The sequence below is a fragment of the Panthera pardus genome, unplaced genomic scaffold, assembly GCF_024362965.1.
Source record: "Panthera pardus isolate Hobbes unplaced genomic scaffold, ASM2436296v1 HiC_scaffold_2, whole genome shotgun sequence".
Lineage (NCBI taxonomy): Eukaryota > Metazoa > Chordata > Mammalia > Carnivora > Felidae > Panthera > Panthera pardus.
The window spans coordinates 88,889,616-88,908,653 of NW_026526765.1; the positions used below are offsets into that span (position 1 = coordinate 88,889,616).

The following is a 19,038-nucleotide window of genomic DNA, read 5'->3' on the forward strand; positions in this document are numbered from 1 at the left end:
AGTAAAAGTAACATTATGGTTAGCAAAAATTAAAAACAATTAATAGTCACTGACTTTTGGCAAGGATCTGAAGAACAAAAAGTCTTACCTAAGAATTTTACTCCAAAGTTAAAGGAAGTAACTGGACAATTTTGAAAGAAAGTATGTATGGATACTTGTTATAGCAGTATTTATAACAGTGACAAGTTGGAAGCCATCTAAATAATGAGTACAGGAGTATTTAACACCTACATGACAACATAATCATTAAAAATAATACAATAGTTGTACAGCAAGAAGTTTGTTAAATACTGACAAAATCAGGCACCATGGTATGATCACCACTAAATATTAACAATGCTTAGGAAGTGGGATCATAGATGGATGTTTTAAAAACTCGTCTGAGTTATTTACAGTAAATGTTTATTATGAATTAATGAGATGGATTAAGGTATGTTTAAAAATATACTTAGTGATTTTCTTTATAAAATAGCCACTATTGAAAATCTACCTAAACTGTCCATATTTCATGGTTTTATTATGTCAAAATTTCATTTGTAAGTGGCATTTTAAAGTATCAAAAGGTTTTACCTTAGCTCCAAATTCCACAAGATTTGCTAAGTTCTGCACAGATTTAGCCACTAATATCAGTGTTCTTGCAGCAATAGGAGACGGGGAATCTATGAGAGAGAATTGGGCACAGGTAATGACACTGACTCCAAAGGCATTTTCAGGTAAAGCGTTATAAATTTAGCACTTTAATATTTCTTTACCGGGGGCGCCTGGGTGGCTTAGTCGGTTAAGCAGCTGACTCTTGATTTCAGCTCAGGTCATGAATGATCTCATGGTTCATGGGTTCGAGTCTCACGTCAGGCTCTGCGCTGAGAGTGCAGAGCCTGTTTGGGATTTTCTCTCTCCTTCTCTCTCTACCCCCCCTCCCCCCCCACTGGTGTACTCTGTTTCTTTCTCAAATAAACATTAAAAATAAAATTTATTTACTGTTAAAAATACTAACACTCTTCCATTTAGAGCTCAATCTTTTTTGGGAATTACATGACCTGTATAAATCAAAAAACAAGTTAAAGGGGGTAAAGTTAAATAAACTGATCAATATTTATAGTTTGTGAAAAGGTTGGTGCTACAAGACTCAGCAGTTCTCAACTGGTTGGTATTTCAGAACACCTCAAAGCCTGCTTTATCTTTATCGCTAAAGAAGGGTCATTCCACAAACCCTTCAATGACAATTCGCAAAACTAATTTCAACCCACTCAGGTTAGCAATTTGCAGTCTGTGCACTTCCCTACTCCCAATCTTCCAGTGACTACAAAATCACTTTAAAGCTCAAAAACAAATATAACATCTGGGACTTTTGCTTTATTTTAAGGAGAGAAAAAAAAAAAAAAACTTAGAATAGTGTAGAATAAACTATGAAGATTAGTCAGGAGACCTTTCCCTATAGGATGTACATAGTAGGCTACAAATGAAAACTGTAGCAATTACATATAATCCCTGAAACATAACAATTACTTCACAGTAAAAATGCATAGCCAAGTCTATTTGTCTAATTTTAGATTGTACTTTTTATCTTAAGCCGAACTATAAATAAGTAGTGCCTGGTGGCTAGGAGGCCAACATTCAGATAAACCAGTCTCTCCAAAATCTAAACTTTTTTTTTTTTTTAACGTTTATTTTTGAGACAGAGAGAGACAGAGCATGAACGGGGGAGGGTCAGAGAGAGAGGGAGACACAGAATCGGAAGCAGGCTCCGAGCCATCAGCCCAGAGCCTGACACGGGGCTCGAATTCAAGGACCGCGAGATCGTGACCTGAGTCGAAGTCGGACGCTCAACCGACTGAGCCACCCAGGCACCCCTAAACTCTAATTCTTAATAGAACCAGAGATTTAACCATTTGAGTAGCAACAGAAGATAATGACAGACATCTGGTGACTATAATAAGGTAAAAATTCAGATTTAGTCCAAAATATGTTTAAATACAACTTTGAGCTTCTAATTATCAAAATAAAAACGGTTCAGGTTCCTTCTGTTCCTAATGGCTCATTATTACATTTGGAGTCACAGGGATCACCGTTTCCCTTTCTTCCAAAGAAGCCTACGGCATCTGGAAGTCCTTCCATAATAGATACACAGGAAATAAACCCAAATCTGCTTTGTTGGGAGTTTAAACTGGCCAATTAAAACCTCTCCTCTCTACAGGGCCACAAGTATTCACAGAGCACTACTGAACCTGTAGCTATCATTTTAATGTGACCTGAAAATACAACTTGCAGTAGTAGTGATAGAGTCTAGTGTGGACTAAAAGCACAAGGAAAGCTCTTCCCAACCTGAAAAAGCCAAGTTGCAGATTGGAAAAAGTCATCATAATGTGAGTTTCAGACACAGGTAGGGATGGGGAAAGAGTGACACGTGTCTAGACACACCACCTCAGGCTTCAGATATTAGATGGAAAGAAAAGGTAAGTAAGAGAGGGTAAATAGCAAAAGGAAGGAAGAAGAAAAGGGCACTTTGGGATGCTTATGTCAAGTTTTAGAACTTGATAATAAAAAATCAGATGTCAAAGATAAAATGACATACAAGGTAAAAAAATAAAATCAGATGTCAAAGATATAATTTTATTCTAATTTTTTTAATTTTAAAATTTTATCAAAAGCTGATTACCTGAGATGATATTAAACATCCGTGGATTCAGGATGGCAGGACAGATAAGTCGAAGAAAAACAAAACCACTGAATGGGAGGGAAATTTTCTTTTTTAGAAAACTATATATGTTACATAAAAATAATAAACAAAAGTTTTAATACTTGTAGAACCATGAACTATGAATTAATATAAGGAAGCCCAAACATAGCTTCAAGAAAATAATAAGCTAAAGTATCTTACTTTAAGAACATGTATCTCTGCTTCGTATACGAGTTCCTTTTCCCAAACTTGGAATTTTCAGTTTATTTTGGGAAGATTTAGGTTGTATCTGTAACATTTACGGTCTTGGCAACTCTTTATTTATCCCGCGCTAGTAGTGCATCTTACACTTGCTTTGAGGAAGAAGTAGTATTAGGAACACTAAGAATTTCTGAAATACTATAGGAGTACAAATAAACCTTTTTATAGATACATAGTCCTGTACGGTCCTAAAACTTATATTCTCTCACTTCTTTCTTTACTTATTTAAATAGAATAGCCCTATAAAGTCGTTATAAATCAAGTTGATTATTCTGATTTTGTTAATGAATTACCAAATAAGAGCCCACTGTAGTAGGGAAAAGTGACGTCCTGATAAGTGAAAATGTATTCAATTTAATGTTGAAAAGCTTTTATGATAATAAAGAAAAAGACCTCACCTTCCCCATTACGGAGAGGGTAAACCAACTCCTCAGCATTTACTTTCCAACATCACAACAGTTCACTTCTTTTTGGACTCTTAGAAATGGTTGTTACTTCTCAGATAGCATTTATTGCAATTGTAATACACAATTATCAGCTCTTTAAATACCTCTTTTAAACTAATTTGTGAAGAATCTTGCATAAATTTTGTTTGAAAACATTTTAATACTTAAGTCTTTGAATCTGAAATCTAACCTACCAACATTTAATCATGAAAGAATTTCAGTATGCAAGTCTACTTTCTGTGTATTTTTAGAGGGAATTTAACTTTAAAAAGGATACTAGGACCTACACTAGGGTCAGAAATCATCACCTTGGGCATAAGTGCCCCTTAAAAACTGTATAGTGTCCAACAATTCACATAGCAGAATTTCCTGCTGCATTTGCTTAACAATTATACTCATTTGAAACTGAGTTTACAAAAACTTTAATTTACATCATATACACAACTGTGCTGAAACATGCTTATAATTCTTTTCTAATTCTCAGTCACTACTAAAGCCAAGACATACAGAATCTACAGTTCTTCAACACTCATGTCCTATCATTACTAACCAAGAGAAATTTTAACTGTAGAAAGAGTAGAAAACCTCTTTTACAAAACTCAGGCTGGGGGCAGGATTAACACACATTTTTCAAAATCACCTGTATAGTATTTGTGTCTTGAGTGGTTGTCTAACTTCTTTTTAATGGGATATAAAATGACTGACAGTATATATTCTCCATAATATCTTATTATTTGACTGCTATATTCTCTGATGCTTTTGCACTGAATCTCCAGTTGTCTTCAGTGGGCTGGAGGTACTTAACAAAAGCCTATAATAGCTTAGAGATTTTGACTGGATCTTAGAAGCCTGGCCTTTAGTTCTGCCTCAGCACTACATGACCTTAAGCAAACAATTTTAACCTCTTCTAGAGCTGCTTCCTCATTGGAAAAATAAGTTAAAATAATGATAATGAAGTCCCTTTGTGTAAGATACAACATTCTGTGACTTGCCAAAGCAATTCCTCCTAATTAATGCACAGCAGGCACACAGAAACACAGCTTCACAACTAGACTGGAGATTAGCCCAGAGTCACAGACTATTATAAACCAAACAGTCAGTATCTCAAGGGTCAAATATTGCTCCTCCTCTTTAGCATCACATCAATCTGTTCCACTCCTCCCACTGTCCCCTTCCCTCCTCTTCTCTGTGCATATATGTGTATATGCCTATATGCATGTAGATATGTGTTGTGTATATGAAGAGTACTATATAAGATAAAAAAAATCCCAAATAGTTAACTATGAGTGTTCAGGTTTTTAGAAAACGTATACAGTAGCTAAATATCTCTTAGTAACTTCCAAAAAAAACCCACAGTAAAGTTATAGTTTCAAAGCCTCTGAACTCAGAAAATATTCAACAGGACTCTGACATCAAAGTCAGAGAAAAAAGTCTTCAATACTGTTAGTTGTTAGTCTTCAAATTTTCACGGTTACCCACTTGACTCTCCATGCATGCTATACATAATGATATAATGAATGAATTGATGAGCCTTACCTAACAACTCTTGTTCTCATGGTCGTATTTGTAGGCCACTTGTGCTGGACAGATTTCTGTAAACACCCATAAATATATCTCAGTGTCCTGCCAAAACAACACAATTGTCTCAATACATAGAGTGAGGCAAAATGCTGATCTCACTGCAGCCAAAAGCTTAATTTACCAAATACATGTTTTAATGCAACTTGCCTTCCCCCCACCCCAAAAGTACTCTGCTACAAGTAACAACACATTTAGCAAGGGATAACGAGAACAAGTTGTCATGATCAATTCATTCAGCTAGTTCTTTACATTTACTTTGGGAGAAATTTTACCATTTTTAGAATATTTCTGTATTAATGAAAAAGATGAAACAAAGTACAGGAATGAGGATACAGAGGAAATACTAAGTTTAGATGCCAGGAAGACAGATTTTTGACTTAAGTTCACTCCTACCTGAGTTCACTTACACTAACAGCTGTTAGGCAGATACTAATTATCTGGTGCATATCTAACCAAGATCTGTATGATCCCCTCAAATCTGAGACTATTAAGTCTCTACTCACTACCAAGTTACCGTAGAAACCAGACATAGTAGCCTATATAAAAAGGTTTTTATGTTCATGTAAATATGTCACCACAGTGGTTTCTTCAAGTCACTCTTTTGCCTTAAACACAATTTACCTTATAAAGATGAAAAACCCTAACTTTTTCAGAGTATAAAAACAGGACAGTGGAAAAGCTTACACATGTTTTAGAAATACAAATTTTTCAAAATGCAGATACACAATTTCTTGTCAAATTAATAAATTTCACCACTTACGGTGGAAGTATTTCTGAAGCCATGAATATTTTCTCCACAAGTTCTGAAAGTATGTTCAATAGGTGTGCTAAATTAGTGTTCACATCTTCATTTTTTTCTAACTTTGATGGACTTAACTAAGAGAAGGAATAAATCAATATAAATGCATCTTGCCAATGATAAATGCAAATGAATCAAGGCAATCAAATAGTTGTTTTCAAGGTTCTCTGTTTTTCCATTTTTCAATCTGTTTTAGTCTTGGGGGTAAGTATAAATGGGAATTTTAAGGCAGTCTGCTCTTTGGAGATCATTTACTATTAATTTCCAATTACTCAACTGAAGAATAAGCAGTGATTATTCAACACTTTTCAGCTGTTCTGGGATTAATACCAGTGTTAAAGTTCTCTTTTATTCATTCACCATGCTTTACCATAGATTTTTATAGGCACACAAATTGAATTAGACATTATTTAAAAACTATATATATTCTCAACTAGAAGACAAAACCCCATCTTTAGTGGCCACGTATTCACAAATATACCAGGAATATGAGAAGAATGATTACCATAGATTATACAATCTATTTTATTTATTTGGAAAAAAAATGATTAAAATAGAAAGGGTTTTCTGAATGCCGTAGGCAGAATAATGAACGTTTCTCAACATTTTTCCAGTACCCCTTGAGATCTAAGAGTTCTGATCTAGAAACAATGGACTAGATTTATCTACGTCTCAACTCCCTAGCCTGAATCCAGTGTCCACAGACTCTCTTCAGACTTTCTCCACTTCTGTATCCATTTCAGTTAGGCCAACTATGTCATTACCCCAGGTTTTCAACACTAAATCAATTTCTTCCCTCTATGTTAATTAGTAAAAACTGGCAACTTGGTGCAAAATTAACATCTGACAGGTCCCAGTGTATGTTATATGTTATCAAAAGCAATTCCTTCTTTTATTAACTTGGTATCAGATCTAAAAAATGTATTTAGTATCTTCCTTCTATAGATGTTCTTTCTACCTTGAAAATCAGATGAGAGAAGAGCCATGTGAGATTCCATTCTTTATCTTAATGGTTTATTATGAATATACACTGAAGGCTTAATAATTAATCCTAAAAGGATGCTTTTATCTGCTTTTGAATGGATTATATCGTACTTCTTTCCCCCAAAAAGCCTTCAAGGACACCCCTAGTTGTTATTATGAAGTGTTTCACAGACCTTAACTATGTTATAAAACGTTAAGTCTCCAGCAAAAACTTCAATTTATGTTATATACACTTTCTGAAAGCAGCATATCCTTTATCATTAGTACAGCAGGAGAAATGAGAAAGTACTTTCATTAATTCCTGGTGTAATTTCTGATTTTTAATCTCAAAGTACATCTTTTTTAAAAAGTCTGTTTTGTCTAATGTTTTTCTAAATGTCTCACAAAATGTGTAAGTGCTCTGATGAATAATTTTAGAAGCTAATATATTTGCCTTAAAACATAATTAGCTATAAAGCATTACCTATTAAAATACCCCCTTTAAATACTTAAACATGAAATTCGTACCTCGCAAGACTGCTTGCTTTCCATGATCTTTAAAATCGAGTCTTTCAAAGCATGATGAACAAACTGTGTAGCAGTGGCTTTCATATACTGCTCCATCAAGGTGCTCGCAAGTGTTGTGGCTCGAAATAGAGTAGTGGCTTCATCTACACAAGTATTTATTTTGAAAGATTATTTGTAAAGGACTGTACTAATGTGAACGAGACTGGAAATTAACTTCATTTTTAAATACCTCATTTGTATGCAGCATTGAAGTACTGATTATAATAACAACCTATATTTCTAAAACTTAACTCTTCAAAGGACTTTACTACTTCATTAGATCATCAACAGACGGTGTTGACACTGCCATATTCATAAGAAGAGAAAAAAAAGGCTTAAAATGATTCTATGACCTGTAAGACCAAAGAGCCAGTGAGTGACAAAACTCCTATCGGAATTCAGCTTTGCTGTCCACTGAGCCCATGCTTTGAAAACTCTGAGTTGATTTCCAAATCAGAATATAATTATGTGGTATAAACAACTAGACCTATCATTTGGATCATTCTGTAGTGTGTAAAAACACCAAGTCTCTATCATATATACCTGAAACTAAGAAGATATTCTATGTCAATTATACTTTCGTTTTTTTTAATGCAGAAAATGAACCCCCCCCCCCCCCCGCCAAAGTCCCAGTATAAATCATTAGCCTAAAGTATGGCTATTGATGACCTAAAAAACACAAACACTGCCAAAAATGACAATCTCAGTGTAACATATGGACCATCACTTTATCCTTCCTGACAAATCTGTATGTTTTTACATATTCTATGATTGGGAGGAAATAGTTCTAGTTTCTACAATTTATTGGGGAACCTAGAAGCAAGCACCGTTATTGAGCCAAAGTGCTAGTTGGAAAGGGGTTAATTGTGACAAATATGTAAGCTGTTACAAAGCACTGTGGATCCAGCTGCATTGCTACAAATAAAATGCAACCATCACTCAACTTTTGTGCAATGGATTAGTAAGTCAAATATAAACAAGAGAACATGGTAAGTCTACCAAACTGTTCTTAAAATCAAGTACCATGTGCCATGAATAGGGACAAAAAGTCACTTTCTTATGGCTTCTAATAGTTCACCATGACAGAAACTTGTTTGAAATACTAACTGGTTCCCACAGCCAAATGTTAGCCAGCCCAAGAATTTTAAAGATGATGTCATTTTAAAGTATCACACCAAAACGTCCATACTTTACCTTCCATGCTTATTTCTCTGTCATTTAGTGTACATAACAACAATGATTCAAGCTTTTCATGAAGAAAAATCCTCAGTAGGATGCTAGCCAGTAGTGTTCGGTCCTGTCCACATACATGTGATAAAGCATAGACTACATGAAGCTCCTTTTGCAGTATAAGCTAAAAAGCACATCAAGAAAGATTGTTGAAAGTATGCGGCATTAAACTCTCAATGAGACTAACAGGAATTGTGTTATGTTCTTCTATTCAGAAATCTGTTCTATTGAAAACATCTGTTAAAACTAGAATGAGTTTATTGCCTACATATCTACAGTCTCTTAAGACCAACATCTTCCTAGCACAAGGCTTTTCAACCTTCTGTGCCTATCACTGTGCATTAAGCTATACCATTACTATAATTAATGGATCTTTTATTTAAATGTTAAATATTTCTGTTAATTCCATCAAAAATAATTAGACTGGTAAATAACTTAATACCTCTTTAAATTCACTGTACTCTTCTTCTGGCATGATTTTTTCCATAGAATATCGTGCTCGGACACGCAGGGATCCTGGTTCAATACCTTTTAATGGTATATGGGAGCTCAGCAAAAACCATTCATCTGTGGCATGCCCTTTCTGTAACCGGCTCAACTGGCAGCGCATAAATACTTTGATAGAAAAACATCAAATGATTACCATCTAAAAAGATGACACTATAATTAGTCATACAAGTAAATTTTCCTGACATTTTGTTTTCTCTATAGTGTTAGATGCTTTAAAGGACTTTTCAGTGGTAACACAAAACCAAGAGTTGACACTTCATATACTTTGTTCACTTACTGAATGCCTACTGTGTGCCAGACTATGGTGCGCAGGGACATGGGACACAGACATGATTAAGACATGGTCTCTGACTTGCATTGGAGGTCACCGTCTAGCCAAGAAGGCAAGAAATCAATTATGGTTCCATGTGGGAAGTGCTGTAACAGTGCTTAATGCTACAGAGAAATAATACATAATTCAGCCAGTGGAGGTTAAAAATCCATTCCAAACAGGTAACCCCTAAAGCTAATGTGTAACAGGATGTGGAAGTGTAGCTAAAGAGAAAGGCAGAGAAAAAGAAAAAGAGAGCACAGTTCAAACAGAAGGTACAGCGGGCACGTTTAAAATCCATGGATTACTTAAGAACTACTAAGAAGGCTGGCATACCTAGAGAGGACATACCACAGATACACTATGAAAGCAATGGGAGGAGTGAGTGAGGAAAGGGCTTTTCTTCTCTGTTTACCAGGGGTTTGGATTTTATGTTTGAAGTAATGGGAAACCACTAAAAAAATGTTAACCATTTAAATAGTACAGAAATTATAGAATAACTATTTTACAGAGAAAAATTCAGGCTTTGATCTGTTAACGCCTATCATTTCTTTCCCTACGCCTGACTTTTAAGAAGGTATTAGCCTAATTCAGTGTGGTGTGAACTGTTAAATCCCACTGCCACCTGCTTCAGCAGAGGCTGGGCAAAGGTGTGCTACCAAGAACAAGCACTGAGAAGGTTCATCAGAAATGAATAAATAGTAGACTAATTTAAAGAAAAAAAATTAATAGAGTGCTTTTATTCACTTACATCAAACTATATGGAAAGAGGAAAAACCTAAACAGTAGAAAGAAGGGATAGTGGAAGCACCACAGAAAGAGGGCTGCTCTCACTGTCCTCTCGTTCTTCCCATCTACTGGGGAGAGGAAGATGAGAGAGATGATACAGAGTTTAGTAACAAGGACTTAAGTTTACAGTAGGTACAATTTAGCGATTTTGGCCTTTTTTTTCTTAAACGTTTTCTCAACAATCAAAGCTTTTTAGAAGTACAAAAAGAAACTATGTTATTAAATTATGCCATTTGCTCTTTTGTAAATCTCTGTTTTAGACTACATTTCATATAAATTTAAAAAGTATAACGTGTTTTACTTCAGTAAGAAATTTCTCTATCAACTTACAGATATCAGGATCTTTGCTTTTCTTTGTTTTGTTACTAAGAGTTATTTCAAATCTGTTAATGTCAGGAGGAAGATCACTAAAGGAGCAAAAAGAAAAAGAATTAACAAAACATCCTGGCATCAAACTATCTAATTCTTTTATTTCTAGTATCAAATAAGTTCTTTATATCTGCTACTAAACAGTTTGAACATGCTGGATTTAAAAATGGATACAAAACATGTTATTATCTATAAGACAGGAATGCAGACAAGCAAATCATTCCTACTATCTTTAACCTCAAGTAAATCCTGGAAACCCTTGTAAACATTTTCTGTGTGTGTTAGTAAATGATTTTATACTTGTCAGTAACGCTAATTCACATTAGTAACTAGGTGAAAAACCAAGGACACAGCACTTCACTAATCAAAAGTGACCATATACAGCAGGAAAAAAAAAAAAAAAAAAGTATGTACTATTAAAACGCCTGGACTGGTACCTTGTTCTGACCATTGAGATACAGAGATGATGGGGGGAGGAAGGGAAGGGACCACGAAAGAAAATGCAACAGGATAAAAGAAAATGATTTAATGTAATACTAAAATAAGACTTACTCAAAGACAAACTCTTCTGACCATACTGGGTTTTGCCCTTCCCTTGCATGAGTTTTTGCTACCTGGACACTGTTCAGGTAGATGTTACAATATGGATTTGTAAAATGTTTTACGGGGAGTTTATGGGCTTCTTCAATGTGTAAAACAAGACTGCTGACCTAAAGGAAACACAAAAGTTATTACCCCAGATTTTAAGACTTATGCATTAGGCTTCAAAAGCAATTAGTATAAAATAACAACCAACCAACCAAAAGTGACTTATTTTTCTCCTTTCTTTAGAAAATGACCTGTAATTACATTTTCCTCCTGTGTGATATATAAAATACAACATTCAAGCATTTGAAATAATTCTTCTCACAAAAAGTGCAGTTTTATTTTACAAGTTAATCCTCCAATTATATTCTTGCAGTAATTTAATGAAATGCATCGTTTTTACTAAAAAACAGTGGTTCAGAGAAAATGAAACAAAGAGGATTTTTTATTAACGTAAGTAAACAATTGTCACCACCCAAATCAAAATCCTCTAAGTTAAAATAAAGCTCATTTGGAAGATTTATTTCTATAAACCTCTACAGCTAGAAACTATTTTTTAATTTTTTTTTTTTTTAAGAGAGAGTGTGACAGGGGGAGGGGCAAGGAGAGAGGGGAGACAGGATTCGATGTGGGGCTCGAACCCACCAACCATGAGATCATGACCTGAGCCAAAACCAACTGCTAGACATTTAACTGACCGAGCCACCAAGGCGCCCCCAGAAAATATTTTTAATACACTGATTATGCCTTCTCGTTTTACAGAAAAATATACAAATCCAAAGAAACTAAGTTATTTGTCAGTTTTGGCCAAAACCTAGACCATTTGCTTTCTAATACCAGGCCCTCTTTCCCTCTGGGCATACACTACTTGTGTGGCATTGGACAAGGTGGCCTCACCTCCTCTATAATATTAGGATCAAGTCTACACTGCAAGTTGTTGTAAGGATTAGCAATAGTATGTGTAAAAGTTCCAGCAGAGTACCTGCAAAAGGGCTCAAGAGATAAAAATGGTAACTTTATAGCTATAAAGTTTCACACAAGACACAATATGCAAAAACTTAGTCTGATTTTTTAGAGCTTACAAAATGTTAAATTATGATTTGAGAACACATAACAATTATGTGTATAATTAAATGTCCTTGGAGAAAGGGTTATTAGACTTTTGATTACAGGAACTATAACTTAACAGTCATCTAAATATTAACCATTTATTCACTTGAAATAGAGCAATATATTAAATTCACAAAGATTACTAGAAATTTCCATAAATAAAACAAATACTAAATGTTCCTCATAACTCCAAAATGTTAAAATTACTTAACTTTTTCCAACTATCTAGGGATAGCTATTAAACAAAAAGATATGGAGGGTATAGAGTTGATTTTACATAACCTAGGAAGAAAGAGAAAGCCCAGCTTAACTCTATAAAATGATCACGTATGACATGTTAAGGTTCAAATAAGACAGGATACTAGTTATGTAATAGGTTTCAAAAGCAATTACTATAAAGTGAAAAACTGAAAAGTTTACTGGGATTAATGCTTAAAGTCAGATGATTATTTTCAAAAAAATACCTTTAGTGCTACCTTTTTAAAGCAGGCCAAAATAATTTTTTGAGGAAAAAAATAATGAAAGTGCCCAACAGAATGGTTTTTGTTGTTGTTGGTTTGGTACTGTTATTTTAAGTAGAAGAAATAAAATCCTTGGTATGTATTCAAAAGATGGCATTATGGACTAAGTACCCACTTAGGTATATAAAGAATATTCTCTTTCATAAATAACTATTTCTCTTGCTACTGAAGCAAGCAGAAGCATGGTTTTAAAATTCCTGGAAAGACAAACTTCTCTTCAGAATTCAAAAGTGTTTGTAATGTTGCCCAAAACAGTTCAGCTAGAAATAAAAATGAAGAGCAAAGTAACAAAGCAAAATGTGACAACCTCAAATCAAAGAAAATTAAGTTTCACCTGACGCAGGCGTTTATTAGATGTCCCTGGACTACTTTTCCGTAAACTGCAGAATGCCTGCAGACCTTTCATCCAATCCTACAAAAAAATGACAGCATTTCAAAGAAATATACTATACTTTATTCAGTTTCTGATCATTTTTTTTTTCCAAATTCAAGAGTTATTTCCTATTCCAGACTGCCATTTCTACACTCAACAGTATGTTGCACTTTAATACATCTGTGGCCCCATAAAGTTAAAACAATGACCAAAACTATTATAATAATTCTTAAAACTGTATTTCTGTAGAATCCCTAAATTAATGTTAAGTACACCACGAGTGACCATTAATTAGTCCCAAGCTAAAATTATATATGGTCATTAAGCAGTCATGTTTTGTGAAAGGAGGGCTGAGTACCAAACCAATTGACCGTGTTTTGACTGGTCTGATGACGAGTACTCTAATCTTACCTTAGACCAGGATATAGGTAGAAACGTGTAAGGGGATCTGGGTTATTAATAAGCTTTTCAAATGGAACATTAAAAAAAATTTTCAGGCTAATATTCCAATTAAATTGAAGCCATTTATTTTTAAATGTTTATCTAGTGGTCTGGAGAAAGGAGAGAATCATCTTAGGTTTATCAAAAATAAGTCTAAATGCTTCACGTTGGCTTACATATTTCCACAAAGTCCTGTACTACTGCTTTATTCAGTTTTCTCTCTAGCTTGTTGGCTATTTCAATCAGTCTGAACTCTGTGAATGTTTACAGAACATCTTTATAGAACAAATTAAGACCAAATCAATTACCATAGCTTCAGAAATAGAAGAGTAACCACAGATCCCACAGGCCACCAAAGTAACAGAAACTGGAAATACCAGTAGTATTTTTGGACTTTAAGTGGTATACAGAAATAAAGAAGATGAAAAGTGTATATATAAGTACAAAAAGAAGATGTTCTATTTATACTGAAATGCCATGGAGTATAATAACACATTTTTATTTAGAAAGAGGGATCATGGTGAAATAATTGGAAGGCTGGATAATGAAGTTTAAATTTCTTTGCTAAGTCAATTTCTAGCATTAAGAAAATATATATCTAAGTTACCGAAATGATTTGAACTCTACTTTTTGCATCTAAATATTAGGAATAGTACCCACAAAACAAGCTTTTTTTCTGTGCTATATGTTAATATTTATTTGAAATATTTTGGAAAGATTTGAAACATGACATTCAATTATGAGCCATAAAACATAATGTGGCTCATTCATCAAGTTTATTCTAGAGTCTGAGATAGTTTCATAATTTACAAATCAGGCACACATGCCCGGATCCAGTTTAAAGAGCTTCTGCCTCATATCTAGAGTTGGCAAGTTATCTTCTATTTACAACAAAGTTGTTTTCTTTGACCTCTTAACCACCTTCTGATTCCTTCCATAGACTATAAGCAGAACAAATATCACCATATTTGTACAAAATACCAGTAAACGCCCCTGAAACATTATGGCTCAAAGAAATCAAAGTGTCTTCACAACACGGCTTAAAATTTAATAAAAGTTTTAAGAAGGGCATTGCATATGGATCAATGCCCAGTGCTGAAAGTAGACATTACATGCAGAGTAGGAGAAAATAGAAAATTCCTAAAATACTTTTCTTTTTGATGACTGAACTTCTATCTTTAGGAATGGACTAGTGAAGAATAACAGTGCCTGTTAGCAAAACTAACTGGCTTACCTTTCAGTTGTACTGAGAATATCTATAACCTTTCTGCAGAGAGGATTTTAAATGAGCATTTTCAGCTGGACTCAACGTCACAGAGTATTTAGAAAGGTCAATTTAAAATGAGGTTTTCATTCCTAATAGCCCTTCACTGCAGTTTTGTGCATTTCTTTATAAAAAAATTTTACACATCAAAGTTCTCATCCCTTGAAATAAAAAGATGATTTCGGTATTCCTTTTTATGTCTTTATCATAAATGTAATAGTTTTCTATTCTAGTTCAAAAGAAAACATGAGCTAAATAAAAGCTTGCAGTAGTTGAAAAAAACAATGAACTTACCTCTGCTTGTTCTGGAGTTTCTCCTGCAAAGTAAAAAATGTAATGTTCTTCACTAAAGTGCTGAACCACTATCTGAAAACAGTTTGGCCTTTAAAATACAAACAGAAAAGTTATTAGGAAGCTTAATAAAAAGCATTAAAACACACCAACTTAAAAAAAAATCAGAACATATAATTATATAATGTCTAACAATTAACATAATTCTTAATTTTGAGAACTACTCCAATGTACCAGATCATTCCTGGGGGAAACAAAAAAAAAATGCCAGCTGCATTTATTTTAGACAACTTTTTGTCCGCACCACTGAAATTTTATGAATCCTTCAAAGTTTCAAAAAGTTTTATGCTAGAATTGTCCATCTAAATATTTTTTAAAGCAAAATGTTACTAAATTCACCACTTCAGAATGATATATAATATACATTTAGATGTGCTGGAAAGACTAGACATGTTCTTAGACCAAAAATGTTCTTAATGGTTATCTCTCAATGGATTGTGGGTAATTTTTTAAAATCTATTTTTATGTATTTAAAAAAATTTTTTTTTACAACTGACCATCTATCCTCATTTGTTAAAATGGAAACATCATCTGCTCACACATATGCTTGTTCTGATGATTAAGTAACCCAATGGCGATACACAGTATATGTTAGTTCTTGTCCTCCAATAGCACACACCATTACTAGAATTCATTTGACAGGGAAGTACATTAGATAGTACTTTGTATCTTTTTTGAAGATGGACTGGCTTTCCAACTAGACTTGAAAATGATCATAAAATGTCTTTTAAGGACCTTCATGTGTTTGAAACTCAATAAATGTTTTTTCTAGTTGCCTTCACCAAAGATTATATCTTTTAATGTTAGGAGGCCATAGCAAAATACCCCAAGTACAAGCTTACACATTTATTAAAGATAAAAACCATCCTTTCATGTTTTGAGAAGGCTATAAAAGAATAGAAAATACCAATTAGAAACTTCAGGATCCGAAAGCATCTTGAATCAGTCTGACCTTGCCGGCTTCATAAATTATAAACAAAAAACAACGTTTGAAATCACTAGAGAACAACGAGAGCAGCTAAGACTTAAGAGGCCAAGATCACAGTGAGATGAGCCTGCCTTTCTCCACAGCTTTTCCTTTCAAGGTGGTGCCAGTTTCTAACTGTGTAGGGCAAGAAGCTGAAACGCTAAGCAGAAAGCCGCATCTGAGAGGCTCAAAAGCCAAACCAGCACATTGAACAGTTTCATATTGCTAGGAGACAAATGACTTTGGGGCCTTTAAAAGAAAAGGCTTTGAGATAAGACGCGTACAAGGGCCATGCCTTGAGAATAAGGGTAATCCAGGAATAGAACGGCCTTCACTAATACATCCATTATACCTCCAATTGATCCCTGAGGGGACTCCTCTGGCAGAAGAACAATCCTTTCTGGAGGCAATAACATTATCCATAGCTTCCACAGTTTTTCATACAGAATTGTCCACCATTTAGTCAAACATAAGTAGACATCCCAGGAATCATGATCAAATGACTGAAAAGCCAAAAAACAAACAAACAAAAAAACCCAAAAAACAAAACAAAAAAAAACCAAAGTGGAAAGACCTACATATAATCCAGATGCTGTTTGATACAACTTTCAAATAGCTGTAATAAAAAGGTATAAGAGGGGCACCTGGGTGGCTCAGTCGGTTAAGCGTCCGACTTCAGCTCAGGTCACGATCTCACGGTCTGTGAGTTCGAGCCCCGCGTCAGGCTCTGGGCTGATGGCTCAGAGCCTGGAGCCTCCTTCCGATTCTGTGTCTCCCTCTCTCTCTGCCCCTCCCCCGTTCATGCTCTGTCTCTGTCTCAAAAATAAATAAACGTTAAAAAAAAATTAAAAAAAAAAAAAAGGTATAAGAAAACAGGTAACAAAATAGACAATTTTGCCAGATAACTACATCCATAAAAGAATCAAATGGAAATTCTAAATTCAAAAATGTAATTAATAAAATTAAGACCTCAAGAAATGCATTCAATTACAGAAGAACAGATTAGTGAATTGAAAGTCAAGTAAGAATACCCAGCCTGAGGCACATAAAGGAAAATAATATGAAAAACGTGGAAAACTATGTCATAGACACATGGGACATAAAGATGTAACATGGATCACACAGAGCAGATGCACAAGAATGTGGTGGAAGAACTGTTTAAAGAGATTATAACCAAGAATTTTCTGAAACTGGCAAAAGACATCAGTGTCAAACTGAAGAAGCTCTGCTAACATTAGGGTAAAGTGTTTGTTTGTTTTTTAATTACCGGAGGCACATTACATTGTTTAGCTACTAAAAATCTAAAGAAAAAGCTCAAAGCAACCAGAAAAAGATAAAATATAGTACACCTCAAAGAGAAAAAAAAAAAGATCGATTATTTCTAAGAGACAATCAGAATCAGAAACAGAAGAAAATGCTGGAAGGCAGAAAAATATCTTTAAAATACTGAAAAAAATGTCAACTTAAAATTTAATATCCAGTAAAAGCATTGTTCCTAAATGAAGATAAACAGTAAATACTGCCACAAAGAAAGATTAAGCCTATGAAAAGATAAAAAGTATAAAACATTCCCACATAAATATTCACTACAATAACTCAGTCACTGAAATGTTTTTCAACTTGTCCTGCTGGAATGATTATATTTAAAGTAAAACCATTTAAAAGTGAGAAGTTTAATATAAAGAAATAGAATGCTTAGAGACCTCTTAATATTGAAAATGATCTGGAAAAACCACATAGCTGTGCAGCTAAAGCAGTTTAGGAAAACATGCACGGTTCACCTCTACTACAGGGGCTGTCGTTAACTTTCACATTCCATTCCACGCACAAGCCACAGGTCAGTGTACAGGCTTCTAGCCATACCCAGAGCAAGAAACGTTCAGTGTCAGCCATGTATTTTAAAGAAAAAAAGTGCTGCATTCATCCACAATTTCCCCTTTTGTACTATCAGATTTGCATTCCAGGATACAAAATCTGGTATCAACCTCTTTTTCACTAGTCCTACTATCTGGTAGAAGTGTCTGTTCATTTCCTTGATATTGCTGATGCTGTTTTTCTTGGCATCCATTCTTTCTTGGTGCTACCCAACTATTTCACAGTAAGTCCCCCCAAAATAAAGTTGGTGATGGTAAGCTGGCATACTTTGAAAAAACTGAGGGGCGCCTGGGTGGCTCAGTCGGTTAAGTGTCCGACATCGGCTCAGGTCATGATCTCACAGTTCCTGAGTTCAAGCCCCGTGTAGGGTTCTGTGCTGACGGCTCGGAGCCTGGAGCCTGCTTCAGATTCTGTGTCTCCCTCTCTCTCTCTGCCCCTCCCCTGCTCATGCTCTATCTCTGTCTCTCAAAAATAAACAAACATTAAAAAAAATTTTTTAAAAAAACTCAGTTCTTTAAAATAAAAGACGTACCTAAGTTCCCATGAACGTAACTTTTTCATACCACGTTTAGACTTGGTCTCATTAAATACAACATCTTCAAATTCTTAAAAGCCACCTTCACCAAGAAACTTTGTACAAGAAGCAAGCTGTGTGATCTTGCAGCAAATGGAAAATGTATATTTACTGCTCTTCTACAACCTGAAACTCCTTTCTTAATATTAACCGTAACAGGAATAATTCAGTCTCTTTAAATTGCATTAAAAGACACAGTCTTGGGGCGCCTGGCTGGCTCAGTCGGTTGAGCGGCCGAGTTCGGCTCAGGTCACGGTCTCGCGGTTCGTGAGTTCCAGCCCCGCGTCGGCTCTGTGCTGACAGCTCAGAGCGTGGAGCCTGTTTCGGATTCTGTGTCTCCCTCTCTCTGACCCTCCCCTGTTCACGCTCTGTCTCTCTCTGTCTCAAAAATAAATAAACATTAAAAAAAAAAAAAAAAAAGATACAGTCTTTCCTTAACTCTAGCAGTCATTCCTTTAATTGGCAAGTGTAATGT

The 19,038-nt window shown here is 34.8% G+C and overlaps 1 protein-coding gene and 1 long non-coding RNA gene across 2 annotated transcripts in view; one reads left to right on the forward strand and one right to left on the reverse strand.

Moving 5' to 3' along the window:
* RASA1 (RAS p21 protein activator 1) overlaps positions 1-19,038 on the reverse strand; it is a 115,322-nt gene that overhangs the window by 5,879 nt on the left and 90,405 nt on the right. Inside the window, exons 12-22 of the mRNA XM_019462830.2 lie at positions 15,091-15,178; positions 13,053-13,130; positions 11,055-11,212; positions 10,464-10,540; positions 8,967-9,139; positions 8,489-8,648; positions 7,256-7,398; positions 5,726-5,841; positions 4,921-5,007; positions 2,657-2,724; positions 571-659 (exon numbers count right to left, since the gene is read on the reverse strand). Coding sequence (XP_019318375.1) covers positions 571-659; positions 2,657-2,724; positions 4,921-5,007; positions 5,726-5,841; positions 7,256-7,398; positions 8,489-8,648; positions 8,967-9,139; positions 10,464-10,540; positions 11,055-11,212; positions 13,053-13,130; positions 15,091-15,178 — 1,237 coding nt within the window. The remainder of the gene's footprint in view (positions 1-570; positions 660-2,656; positions 2,725-4,920; positions 5,008-5,725; positions 5,842-7,255; positions 7,399-8,488; positions 8,649-8,966; positions 9,140-10,463; positions 10,541-11,054; positions 11,213-13,052; positions 13,131-15,090; positions 15,179-19,038) is intronic.
* Positions 11,208-18,536, forward strand: LOC128778286 (uncharacterized). Its single transcript, XR_008423809.1, has 2 exons — positions 11,208-16,743; positions 16,977-18,536. It is a non-coding gene; the product is annotated as an uncharacterized LOC128778286 (long non-coding RNA).